Source organism: Calonectris borealis, chromosome 6 (genome assembly GCF_964195595.1).
Source record: "Calonectris borealis chromosome 6, bCalBor7.hap1.2, whole genome shotgun sequence".
NCBI lineage: Eukaryota > Metazoa > Chordata > Aves > Procellariiformes > Procellariidae > Calonectris > Calonectris borealis.
Genome location: NC_134317.1, coordinates 29,400,306 through 29,414,772, shown reverse-complemented (window position 1 = coordinate 29,414,772; position 14,467 = coordinate 29,400,306). Strand labels below are relative to the sequence as shown.

The window sequence follows — 14,467 nt, the reverse complement described above, 5'->3', positions numbered from 1 at the left end:
ATACATGTGCGTGTTTATGGAGACACACTAAACTGAATTATTCAGTTACTTACAAAAAGAAAAAGAACAGACTGTGGGGAAGGGAGAGCAGAATGAAGGCGCAAGAGAGCAAAAAATTCATCCAGCAACAGATGAGAAGAACAGAGGAGAATCAGAAAATGGATGCAGGGGGGAGGAATGGATGATGAGAGAATAGCAGGCCTATTTAAAATGAATTTTTGACCTTATTTTTAAAACATTTATGGATCCCAATTGCCTGTCATGAGATCATTTTCCCTTACAATGCTAGCTTTTCAGCCGGCTCTGCACTTTAACTTGATTTATCCCTCTTTAAAAAAAGTAGATTGTTAGAAATACCCCTTCTATTAGAAATTCTGTCCCATTACAGTGTCAGCTAAAGGCCACTTGTCAATGTCAGCTTTATCAGATAGAAATTTGCCTCATGAGTTCTCAGATACTTTTTTGGAGGACAAGACCCAGCGTCCATTTCTGAGGCTGTTGATTTGCGATGGGATAGTGTCTTCTCGAATTATCCTCTGCTGTTTCCCAACTGATCTGCATGTTGCATGAGATGGTGGGAAGTGATTACAGCAGCTGCTGTACATTAGAAAGACATCTTATTGGAAAGCTGGCTTAGGTAAAACAGCTGACTGACAAAAGCATAAAAAGAACTAATCAAGTATTAAAAATACATAGGGAGACCCAGCATCTCCTTTCCAGCTGCAGTTTCCCTGGTGCCATAATCTTCTGTGGGAAGGAGGAAAACTTACACCAGAAGGTTTTCCTCCTCCTCAGCTGTCTGTCGACTCTTTAAAGAAAGACCTGACATCCTGAAGATTAGAGTAAGTTTTTATTTATTTACAATTATGCAATTAGTCATCAGCATGTCTCTTCACTGATGAGTAAAGGTGGAAAAAAATCAGCTGTTGTTCAATCTGTGTTACCACAGTACTGCTGAGGGTCAGCAGCCCGAGGTGGGAAAGACTACATTGCTTATAAAATACCTTGAGGACTCTCCTGGCAAGATGCTTTGAGACATTTGTTTTCTTTTTAATATTTTGATTCTATTTTTGTTTCTTCTTTTCTGTCTGAATGGATTGATGTAACATATGTATTTTAAGGGTAATTTCAGCCAGGAGTCGAAAGAGAGCAAGCTGGGGCCACAGTATTTTCCAAACTGAAAGACAGTGCCTATGGAAGCAAGGCTGGATGGATCAATGGATGATATTGTTGCAGAGAAGAGACCAGAAGTCTTTGAAATTTGTAAACCACTTCAACAAGAGGAACTGTTGCAGCAACAGACTTCAGAGTATTAAAGCCCTCAAGGTAAACTCTGATTTTTGAGCAGCCTGCCATTCCTCGCAAGAAAAACATTTAAAACATTCTGCATTGGAAGGACAAAAAGAAACAATCCTGGTGCCACTATTATTAATCATTTCAAGATTGAGATACTTAGAGCTCCCTTTCAGGTGCTCTGATTAAGGACAACTTGCCTCACAGGAAAAGCAAAGCTTTGGAAATCGGTAATCTCTGGGCATTATACCTAATAGGAAAGGCTTAAAAAGGATTACCTAGAAGAAACCTTCGTGAATCTTAGGAAACTACACTGGACCATAAATCTCAATCTCCTCTGAGGTTTAATAAAGCTTTATCAGTTTCAGATAAGAAGTAGAAATCCTCAGGCTGCTGAAGAGGTACCACTGGCCCAGTCTGGGGCCTCTGTCAGGACACTTAACATGCCATACAATTTCAACAGAAAGATACATTTGATGCATATTCTCATTTTAGTTTACAAAAGCTACTCAGAAGAAGAATGGCAGCTACATAGATTCCCAAATTTGGGTCACAAAATTTAAGGCAGTAGATTAAAGTTAACTGTTCTAAGGAAAGATTGATTTTGCTGAAGGTGACACTTCTGGTAACTGAATCAGAATAATATATACAACAACATTTTTGGGGTTAATGAACAAATATATATGATAATTTACGTAAAAACACCCCTTTTAACTCTCTCTGTGATTGGAATAAAGTCTAGTCTTGCATAGGATTTTTTTTGGACTACAACCCCAATCATTGAAGATTTCACTTCATCATTCACACTGATAGTTTGGAGGACATTAAAACCAACAATGTTAATTCAAACTTCAGGTGTATTTAGCTTCTTAAGATTTTAACATAATTTTGTCTCTTTTTAAACTAAAATTTCAAATTTAGCATAAATTGCATCTTATCAAAGTTACATTTTTGAATGCTGGTTGATTATAATTACTTCTGAAGAGACAGAGTCCAACTCTGAAACCTGCCCAGGTGGAGCTCTTGAGTGCCACAGTTGTGATCCCATAGACTATAGCTGTTGCATTTATTTAACGCTTTCAAAAATCCAGCACTCTTGATTTAATCTCTGGTTCTACATAGGTTACTCTTCAGTGGGATAGATAATACGTCTCTGTGTAGTGTGACTCCAACGTGTAAAATAGGGAATATAGCATGTCTGTAACAGTTCTATAGTGTTGGTAGAATATTTTAAGATCCTTTGATGGGAGAGGAGCAAATTATTCCGTTTTTCACTTTATAAAAGTTACTAAGGATGTATCGTGGCCAGATTGCCAGTGTGCAGAAGGAAGGGCAGGAGCAAACATGCCTCTATTTCCTTCCTCTCACTTTGCAGCTAAGCACAGTGAGAGTCTGCTCTTCTAACGCTCTTGTTAACCCAGGGAATCACTGGATGAACTGCCAGAGTACCATAAATCCTGCTGAAAAGCCTTGATGCTACCACATGTGACAAAGTTTGGCAATGACTGTGTATCTTGGGCCTAAAGAGAGGAAACCTGGGCCTAAATCAAATACAGTGAACAGACAAGTTATTTTTAGCCAAGTTTTCATGTTATTGATGTTTTCTTTGCTGGCATTAATGATTTCTCCATGTCTACAAACCCCCCAAATTCATGTTAAGCTGACACAGGATTTCTGGAAAACACAAACAAATCAGCACCTTCTTCTAACCCTGAACGTTGCAAAAGCACTTTGCATCATATTGTGGACCTACCCAACGCTGGTCATAATCAGATGGCTGTGTTCTGCCTTCGTCATCCTCATAGAAAGGTAAGCCTTCTCGCCTGGCCTGATGGTACTCCTTCCGTAACTTCTGGATACGATCAGCATTCCCACCACCTGCGCAGCCACTGAGAAAAATAAAATTGCTAAATAAAACTCACATGTACACACATACCTAACAGTTACCAGGTACCCACATGAGCACACACAGAGAATTGCCACACCTGAGACAAATGGATTATGAACATTTGATTCTCCTGACTTGCATAGTGCCCACTGGCCCATATCATGCTTATTTTTGCTTTTTTGTATTAATAAAGCTGCTCATTGTGAACTTGATCCCCATTTTTAAAAAAGCTGTCCCTGTCCAAAGAACTTAACAATTCCAGTACAAGACAAGAGACAACAGATGGATGCAGACAGATGGGGGAGCACAAGGAAACTTTTAACATTCCTATGAGCAGCTATAAATGGCTATCATATTTTAATAATAATAATGATGATGATGATGGTAAGCTGCCAGAAAAATGTTTCCTTTTGCTCCCACGCTAAATGTGGAATTTCCCTAAAATTACATTTATTCAAGGTAAAGAATAGACTATATTCACAGAGAAGCACAGAAAGAAGTTTTATCTCATAAACAACAACCTCCCTCCCAATTATACAAAGAACTAAAACATCAGCCATGAAAATACAGAGGAGGCAAGAGAGGTGGAAAAGCACACTATTAAATCTTGTCACCATTTTTTTGAAGTGGTAATTAAACAGTAATCCACTTAGTAATCCACAAAGACTGAACTGCATACACTGCAAACTGCCGTGGTAAAGCTAGGGGAGTTGCTCAGTTTGCATATGCCTGTCTCTGCGGATTTTGAACCTGGTGAACCTTCCGAAACCTTACAGTTGGACTTGTACAACTGTGGAAGCTCAAGCTATACCTGGAAGGATTAAAAAAAAAAATCCTGAAAATGCCTAAGAGTTCAAAAAAATATAGCCACATTGAAAATGAATAAAGTAAAAATTTCCCGCAGCTACTTCCAGCCCTGCTCTAGTCAGCACTGGGGTGAGTACTGACTGTATGGCTCAGTAGCATTTACTGGCATTCTCAGGGAATTGTCATAGAATTTATTTGTGGCCGCTCCTAAACTCAGACCGTTGTTATTGCAGCATATCATCATATATTCTCTTAATCTGCAACCTTAACTCTGCCTCACCAACAATGGGCTATAGAGTTACAGATTTATTCACATGAGCACAGACTCTGTGGAGCATCTTGTCACACTGCACTGCACTATGAGTATGCCAGAATCTAGGGAAGCCTTTTATAGGATTTGCACAGCAATCTGAATTTGGAAAGCACGTACAAAAGATTGGACATAAACCTATCAGTTCAATAATAACTCGTTTCTAGTATCTAATGGCAATCTAGATTGGTTGGAAATTAATTACCAGTGAAGGGAAATTCCACATGGGGTGCAAATGCAACTGAACATGCAGCCAGGATTGGAAATGTTTACTTTCCGCATCAGTATGTTTCCATGAAAAATCAAACACTTAAATTACTTGCCTTCCCTGGATCCTAAGTTACCCAGCGCCTCTACTCTATGAAGTCCCAGAGGTTTCAAGCTTCTCTGGCTGACTTACCAAACTCTTCCAGAGCATACGAAATTTTTCTCATGATCTGCCAAGACAGTGCAGAAAACTTGCACAAACTCTGTGGACTATTGAGAAAAAAATAGTACATTTCCTTTTCCCCTTGATTCCTTCCACAGATAAATGCCTCTCTTCCTTGCATGAATTCTTGTCAAATAGTGGAGAACCATTTCCAGTTTGCAAAACACTGGAATGGAGGACTAGCTAACGGAGGCTATCACTTAGAACAGTGAAGCTTGGTCCACAGCTCATGAGCAATACAATACCTGTGAAATTCCCTGACTTTACTTGTGAGTATAGATAAAGCGTTTAATTAGGGCTGCTGACATACAGATAAGGCCCAAAGTATTGTCCCTGTTGCTTTGCCAACATCATTACCCAAAGCAGCACTAGCTAAGAGAGGGAAACACTGAAATACAGGCAACTGGTCTAGTTTGATTCCAGCCGATCTGGCTCCCCGCAGCTCTCTGCAAACTGTATTAGCACCTGCCACCAGTGGCCTAATGCCACATACCCACTTTCTACCTCCAGGCATTTTGGCTGAAGACGTAATCTGAAAATACCATACAGGTTTTTTTTTTTCCCCTTTTTTAAATGAAATCTGAGATTGATATATTGTAAGAGGCAGTAGCAGCAGCCTGTGCTTCATTTACTGCAGATCTCCTGTAGGTGAACTTCCTTCTGCTTAAACCCACCTAGCCAGTAAGTGGAAGTAGGTGCTGCAGAGATCAAGCTGATTATGCATATTAAAAGACTGGGCCTGACAGCTTTTTCTTTGGCAAACCTCTGCCACACCGTATTAAAGTACAAACCCTAACCATGAGAATGAGTAGGAACGTTTGAATGAAAGATAGCAGCACATGGGAAGTTATCCATCTGGATTAGTGTGAAAACACAAGCATAGTCTCTGTGGAAACAAGCAGCTCCGTGAAGTCTGATTTCCTGTGCTTCTCTCCTGTGGGTTCTCTGGTGTCCGATAATGGGACTGAGCTCACACCGCAGCATTTCTCCCCAGCAAGGGCATACGTTTGGGCCTCTCTAGCAGGTTGCTTATTTTCATGAAGCTTGGTGATCCAGTATCTTTTGAACATCCAATCACCTGTTGAGTCTGGTCGAAAATGGCCAGCAGGTTCAGAATTTGTTAGAAAGGTGGGGGGAACAGGTTGGAAGAGGGTCAGTCAGTACATCAGCTTCATTTTTTCAGGAAACAGTTAAAGCTCCACAGCTTTTTCTTCCCCCTCCATCACGGTTTATAGGCACAAATGTAAAAGACATTGGCTTTTGAAAGAGCTGCATTCTAGCTTACCATGAAAGTTTTACCCACTCCTGAGTAATGGGAGATGAATATGATGCCCTGTGCAATGCTCATGAAACAGTTCTGAATTTCAAGTTGGCTCCTGACAATTATGTGAATATATGAACCACATTCAAACTCACCAGATGAATTCAATCAGCACTGTGCAAATATCGCATACATAATCTATTAGTTTACCCCAAAGAAACTGAAGCATTGAATTCAAACAGAATGAAGTCATCAGTAATAAAAAAAGGAAACTGATAAGGCAATATTAAAAAAAAACAACACAATTTTCCAAGATTTGCAGAGAAGATCATACACTGACTGTAAACTATTCTCCCATCTGCCTACAAATACATAATTAAAAAATATTGGCTTGATCAGATAGCAGTTCTCAGACAGGGAAACAGCAGATGAATACCAGTTCAAATGTTTCGGATGCATGACTATTTATACTGAAAAAGAACCTGAACTTAAGAAGAAATATAAAAACAATACTCCAATCAAAGTCAATTTATATTAAGGAGACTTACTCAAGCTTTTCAGCAAGCCTAGTAAGTACAGCAGACAGATTTCTTTTACAGTAGCTTTACATTTAATGTAGTGCTCCCTCCTTGAGGATATATAAATATTACAGTCCTCATGATATCTACAATTTTGTGCACAACTCACTTCCCTGACATGGCTACATTCTTCAGAGAATCATGCAACCACACATTTGCCATTCCCCTCCACCATCACGTGGCTCTAACACTTAATCTACCCATGGACTTCTCCGTTGTCACGACAAGACTGTAAGAGAACTGTCCACTCTGCATTTTGCGACTGATTTCAGAACAATTTCCTAAAAATCGTGCTACATGTAAGGAGACTGATTCAGAAGCAGCTGATACTGGGATAGAACCTGAAGCTTTTTGGGAAAGTTTTTAAATCATGTCTAGGTGGGGGAAAAATCTCTGAGAAACTTTACAAAGAGTTTAGCGAAGACTCAGATGCTGATTTCAAACAACAGGAACAAAACCTGTCCAAAATCCCACACCACAAACAATCTCAAGAGAAGTTCAACAGTTGTTCGAATAAGCTACACACACTGCAAGGATTTTTTTGGGAAACAGAAAAAATAAATAATAAATAATCTTATATGAACATTCAAAAAAGGAAAAAGCACATTCCTGTCAGCCATTCTGTAGTTTTGCTAGATACAATCCTTACAAACCAAAGCTTTCTTCTGGCCTGGGAGAAAGAAAAAACAAATCTGTGCGATCGTTCTAACCCACGCTGCTGGGGTGCTGGGGCTGTACTACCGACTAGATAAACAACTGCCAGAAACCACCATCTGCCCTGTGCCTGAATCTGTCAGAGGCACTACGCAGGTTCCACCTTGCCCACTGCGACTGTAAAGGGACCTGCTACGAAACAGCCACTCAGCCGGTACAGTTGGAATAAGCATCCCAAAACAAAAAGGAAACCATAATCTGGCATGGACTTAGCTTCAAGCTATCTCTAACATTATGTAAAATATGACTGTGAAATTTCATCCTATCATCTCTGCAGAGATAGATGAACAAGCACCACAGCAATAACATTATATAGCCAATATGACAGACAAGTTATTTTTTTCAAAGAATCAAAACATCATCTTCAGTATTTAATACATATGGCTCAGGTTTTGCACAATAAAATCTCCCCTCTGTTCTTCCTCTGAGTCGCTAATCTGGATTTCAATCACTCAGGTTAAAAATGTCATTTTTTAAATTAGTGACTTCTTACTGCAGCTCTCTAGATACAAAATTAAAAACAAGTGTTGCACGTACAGAGTAAGATGAACCACTTAAAGCTGTATATAAACATACATTTAAAGAGGCAATAAACATTTTGTTTCCAGTGGTTTTCCTAAACACATTAATATTGCACAGGGCTTTTTTGCCAGCCACTTCTTTCAAACGCTGATTTCACCCAGCTGACTGTCAGCCTCCAAACAAACAACTGGTGCTTCCAAGTGAAAAAAAAAGAAAAGAAAAAGAAAAAGAAAAATTATTCTTTTAGTGCATTTTCCATTAACAAACAAATCCAGGACAAAACGTGATTCACAGACTCAAGAGAATAGACAATCTTCCATTCATAATCTGCTATAAAACAAAACTAATTTTATATCCTGAAAGGAACATAGTGGTCTGCAAAGATATACAGTATAAGGGAGCCCAACAGAGCATGTAAGAGTATCTTTCACTTAGGATAAAACTTTCATTTTGAAGTTATAACAAATAAATATTTGAGTACATTACTTTTTCTGTTCCAGCCCTTGTCTTTCTACGCTGAAGTATGACATTGCTTACGAAGATACTCCTGCAACCTCAATCGTAAGAGGGAATAAAAAGAATGGTGGGAAGCAATAAAAAGAAAATCAATGATAAGAAGATAATTCTACAATATTTCAGCTTTCATCTTTGTCAACCACCAAGAGAAAGAGAGTTTAGGAAGAAATGAACATTTGTTGTTTTCATATGCACTTGAGTAAATGAATGATATTGTCAGAAATACCTTGCTGACACCACTGATATTGCCTTGCAGGCTCAGGAATCATCTTTGATGTTCAGCCAGAGTCAGCCTGGGTTTTGGTTATACACACCCCATGCTGAGGACCCAACTTAAGAATGATGTCTTTCTAGCTAAAACCACGCAAGTGGTTTTATTGGTCTCCGTAACACTTGCTTTCTTGCTCTCGCAGGAATATCCTATGTATACACAATTACCGTCTTTATCAATGGAGAGGGGCTCCAGTAGGACACTTGTTTTGGAAACCTGTGCAAAGTGACCGGGAGGAAAACTTTCAGCCCAGTTCCGTTTAGACAGGACTCTCTTGAGAGGGTCTATATAGATGGGCTGACATGAGAAGCATTAGATGGATATGATTCTCTCTATCCATACGTACATAAATACATATAAAGTCAAGAATCATAAATAAACTGCAGGAAAGCAAACCATACTGAAGAAGCTATTTACGCTTATTTAAGTTTATTTGAACTTGTATACTAAAGTCCCTGAGTCTTAATCTCCTTTAAAATATTTTAAAAAGTCGTAACTGTGCTTCAGTGGAACATACGCTGTCACCTTTCAATTCTTTAGGCTAACATAAAAGCAGTACAACCACTTCTGTCCAAAAGGTCACAGACTCCTAGGGCAGCGCATGACTACCATTTGTCTCAATGTAAATTGAGTCCTATTGACCCTGTAACATCACTACTGACCTCTTGACATTAGGAGCTTAGTGGAAAGAAAGAAGATGATATTCTTAGGTTCCTACAGACTCATTAGGAAGAAAGAAGGAAAGAGAACCTTGCATGATATGAATTAGCAGTGTCATTAACCTTTTCTTTCCCCAAATAGCTCATAATATGTTTACAGAAGCCTCAAAAGAATGATTTGAAGATTGAGACCAACAGATTTGTATCACTTTCAGTTCTTCCAAACTGTTTATAAAATATCTCTCAGTGGCTTGACATAAAGCATCCTTTTATGTTTCCCTCCTTTCACATGACATACAACACCTTTTCCTGTTTGTCATGGCAGATGGCCTAGACATTCAGATGAGCATCATCTTTTCAATCCAGGCCACTTCTCATCTCCATTACTCTTCGTTATAACTTAGAGTTGACTACAGCTGGCCAGAAATAATGAGCAGTATAGCCTAATTTGTTGCTTTGCGGAAATAAAATTGGCACACTAAGGTTTAACTTCACCGTAACAGCAGATATGGTATGTGCTACTCTAACAGAAACAGGTTATTTGCAATCAAGTAGGAAGGAAAGAAAAAAAGGGGACATTTTCTTGTTTGTAGCCAGCTTGTCATCTTTACTTCAAAGTAAAGACATTTTTTTTCTTTTTTTCTGCTCAATGTATTGTGCCTCATCAAGGAAGCCAATCACCAGATTTTAACTAATAACAAAAAAAAGACGCCTTACAGTTCAGGCTGGTTAATGGCAATGTCTGTTTCTGGCACGTGACCAGTTTACTGCTGTCTTGTTGATCCGAGATGTGCACGTGTCTCCGAAGGGCTAGGAAAGCCGGGAGATTAGGGACTCGGCTGCTGACAACAACCAAACTCTCTATAAACAATACACAATGAAAATAATGAAAAACAGATTTTCCTGGTATTTTCAGTAGCCTCTAGACAATGCAACAGTTTCTGGTTTCTTCACTAAAGATGATATCAATTATGCCTTTTATTCATCATGCAGAAGTCACGTGTGAGGCATAATTGAGGGCCTTCTCTCCAAGGTAATTTCTTCTGGATTTACACGGCAAAGTACTTAAATTGCCTTTTTTGGCACTTTGTATTACAACACGGCTTGGGAGGGGGTATTTTACTTTACTGATGTAAAGCAGCTGGCATATTTACAATAGATAGGTCACATCAACGTAGAGCAGTTTTTCAGCCCTCCAAACTCCATTTACAGCAGCTTTAACAATTCAACAAAGCAAACGCTGAATGCTAAACTCTTGTGTGGAAATGTAGCTCTATTTCTTAATGGCTATCACACCTGCCTGCAACTGGCAGCTAGTTTTTTTCACTTGCAGACTATTGCTTTTTGCACTACAGTTTATTAAACTTATCGCTAAAGCTGAGATAATAAGTACTTTACAGACTTCCAATGAATTAGCCATTCAAGAGTCCCGCAGGAATTCCCTTTAGCACACACAAAGCAAAGGCAGGAGGGAGAGAAGGTGACAATTCAGTGCAGTCTTAATTTCTGCGCTCCCTCATGAGGGAAGAATCGAGGATCTAAGAATTCACTCACAGTAGATGCTGCTGCCCATGTTCTAAAACATATTTTGTTGAAAACTACAAAGCCCGGAGTAACTATCCGTTTTCTCCCAGAAATTACCTCTCCAAGTTTCACACTAGAGACTATATCCTGCTCTTCGTTACACACATGCAAATCTATGCCACTGGCAAAGCGGCAGCAACTAATCCTCTATGTGGTTTGTTTTTGTAATACGTGGTTTACGTAGAAATGAGGTAGAAATCTCAACTTCAACTCAAAAATAAAAGTCTCTGTGTCTGTAATTCTGTTACAGATATAGTTTACATTTAAAAAAAAAATTTAATTTATACCATGTGCAAAGCATCTGGGAAAAGCATAGCTCTCATAGCCAAAATGCATCCTCACTATAAAGTTGGCTTTTTTGGGTGTTTTTAATGAATGGTCACTACGAGGATAACATTAATCCAGCATTAGGACTTTTACGGGAAAAAAATACAAATGTAATTTATCTTTTTAAACTATCAGCTGCATTTCTAAAGCTTTAAAGTCTGTAGCTTCCAGCGGCCTTTTGTCTTTCTGCCATGGCAGGAATATCTTGGACAGCTGTAAGAGCTTTGTAAGCTATCTTTCTCAAAATCCATTAGCTAATTCAAGGAACCTAATTAGAGCTGCCATTTTGATGGAGCATATTGAATGCTCTGTATAAACTAGTAACACCATCAATGTTTATTAAAAATTGCAAGAACCAAAGCTCTCAGTTCCATATAAATATTAATGGACAGATACACAATACTTACTGAAATACAGACGGCGTTATGTCCACAGAAATACACACAGGTATACTTACAACCTAGTGTGATGCATTTATTCACAAAGGCTGAAGTACAGAAGCAAAACCTAGGGACAATTTTACACAAACCGTTGAAAATTGACCGGCTTCCATTTACACTATCCTTACGCGCATTAAAGGAAGCAAAGCACACTAAAGATGATTTGTTTCTTGTGTTTTTCCTGAGTAGTGTGCTGACAATTTGGAGTGTATTTTGAGCTTACCTCAAGAATGCACTCCAGCTGGAACCGTTTTATAGCTCCTCTTAAACCAGCCACTCCAATCACCGTACTTTGTAGACATTTACACATATTCCAGTACTACGCTGTTTAAGGGCATCCAAAGATTCAAAGGGAATTTGCACTGTAGAGCTAAAACTCAAATTTTGCTGTAGACAGCAACAAAATCGGTGAAAGGAGCCAGACATCTGGAGCAATGCTCTCCTACATTATACTGCGTAGAAGCCCAACTATAATGAAAAAGCAACTCGCAGACAATGATACAACATGAAATACTGACCATTCTAAGAATATATCAGAGACCTAATTAAGTTAGGCTGTACAAGCATATGCCTTTGGCTGCAGAAATAAAAAGTTTTCTGGCTACTTCACAGCTTCGTTTTTAACTTGATACTTCATAAATGGAACTGCAGAAAACCTCATATGTTACCATTTCAATCTGACGTACACTTTCATACGCATCTAACGGTGCCTGGATTCTATTTATATGTACAACTAAATATACGTGCATAGAAAAATCATCAGATTTGCTACAGAAAGACAGCAGATGTTCTTGTTAAGCCACTGGCACATGCAAGGTGAAGCATGTAAGCCTTATAAGGAAAGCATTTAACGTTCCAACTACAAGCTAAAGAAAAGCAAAGACAACAAATGAAATTATTTCTAACGTATTTTACTAGCTGCGAGTGCAATGCACAGCAAAATGAAAGCACCGTTGAGCATGCTCGAATGACTCTTACAATACATGGGGCTTCTCACAGAGGGGAGTATAATCCATACGCACTCTTTGGAACATCCTAACTGCAATATAATGATCCAAAGTTCACTTCTGAATATATACTAAAATGACACACGAAGCATTTAACAGATGTGCAAGAGAAACAGGCTTAATTATATTTTCTACACTGCAGTAGTGCAAGGGGCTAAAAATTTTATGACAATCTTACCATGGGGACAACCCTGAAGGTAAATTCATTTTAGTTCTCTGACAGGGCAGTATTTCCAAACTACAGCTGAGATCTGAGCAGTTTCACAGGAACACGCTCAAAAGTCAAAACATCAGTTACCACTAGCTTCTCTCAGGAATTATATATGGCAAATTTAGCTTGTGGTTGGTTATTGCTCAACAGAAACCCTGCCAGATGCTGAAGTGGTTGATGGATTTTGCAAAGTTCTGCCGCCTTCAAGGCCACCCTGCCTACCCTTCCAGCAGCCTCCCTCCTCAGGCACCTCTCCCCCGCGCAGCTGGGCTCCTCCTAGCACAGTTGTTTTGTTCGCATTCGCAAAGACTGGGGAGCGCACATTCCTTCAACTAGCTTTCATCACAAGCTCCACATCAACAGAATTAAACACTTTATAAGCCGAACTGCATTTTGGAGAAATATTTCTGAACTCAGGGGCCTAAAGTTAGCAATGTAGCTTTATTACTTTTTATTATGCAGGCAATGGAAGCTCCTGGACTTCCAGACATGCACAGCTTTGCTAGCTCCTTCTTCTTACAGCTGCAGCTCCACTGCGCTTCTCAAATTACTCGACTTTTCCACTTGGAGAAGTCAGGGCTGATTTTCAGGTGTTTAAGGTTGAAGGTAAGCACTAGTCCTTTTCAGCAAAACTTTTGAAAAACATTGAATTAAAATGGAAAAAAAGAAGTAAGGGAATCTTCAAACTACACACAATCATTTCCTGGTGTATCTAACCTGGAAGAAGAAGAGCAAGCCTAGCCCTCTGCATTTGGGTGGGAAGTCCCAGAAATGCTAAAGCAAGTGTTCTGGTTCAGGCCCATCTCTATCTCTACAGAATGACTCTCATATGGTTTCAACTACCGTGTTTAGAGACACACCTTACAAATCCTTCCACATCTGTTTTTGTCTCGCTCCCCTCATTCCCTGCTCTCATCCTGATGTTTGGAAGTCTTTCCCTTTATACCTTTCAGCCAAGGATGCCAATTTCCTCCACTTATTTATGGGCTTCCCATACAAGCACACCCCTGTCCCACAGGCTGCTCTAGTACAGAAACACCTCCCCTGATGCGCCTAGGTCAGCATTTCTCCTTCCAGCACTCCTGAAACCCATCTCCCAGAAGCACTTCACAAAGCAGCCTGCCAGGAATGATGAGGCTGTAGGTGGCTTGAGGCACCGAAGAGCACTTCTTCCTTTCTGCACTGGTTCAAATGAGTGTGCTCTTGTCTTACACGCTAGCAGAGCATTAAACTTGCAGTACCAGTACACTTCTCTCTGAAGCACCCACTTATTGCCCACAACTCTGCCCTGACCCAGCACCCCTCCTTTAGTCTCCCCATCCTCTGGCTGCTCCAGCATCCTGCCTCTTCTCCGTTCCTATTCTTGTCCTGCCTGTCCATGGCATTTCTTAGGCTTTTGCATTCAAATCAGCTCACCCTTTCCCTCCCTGGAAGGTGGGGGGTAAGGGCAAGGGGACACTGATCATGCCCCGTTCACCTCATCCTTCATTCCTGCACCAGGAACCTCTCTGGTCCCTGCAGCCAGGAGAACCTACTACTGGAAAAGCACGTCTAGGCTCTGGCAGCTCAGGATGAGCACTTTTGGGGAAGTCAGCAGCCAAGTTTCTATCATGTGTGTGGGAAGTACTCTAAATCTTCTAACTCAGTCA

At 39.8% G+C, this 14,467-nt stretch overlaps 1 protein-coding gene across 2 annotated transcripts in view; it reads right to left on the bottom strand.

Annotated features, from left to right (window-relative positions):
- Positions 1–14,467, bottom strand: part of PARD3B (par-3 family cell polarity regulator beta) — a 433,243-nt gene that overhangs the window by 48,626 nt on the left and 370,150 nt on the right. For both annotated transcript variants that reach the window (XM_075153452.1, XM_075153453.1), the window contains one exon: positions 3,047–3,182. In XM_075153452.1, coding sequence (XP_075009553.1) covers positions 3,047–3,182 — 136 coding nt within the window. The remainder of the gene's footprint in view (positions 1–3,046; positions 3,183–14,467) is intronic.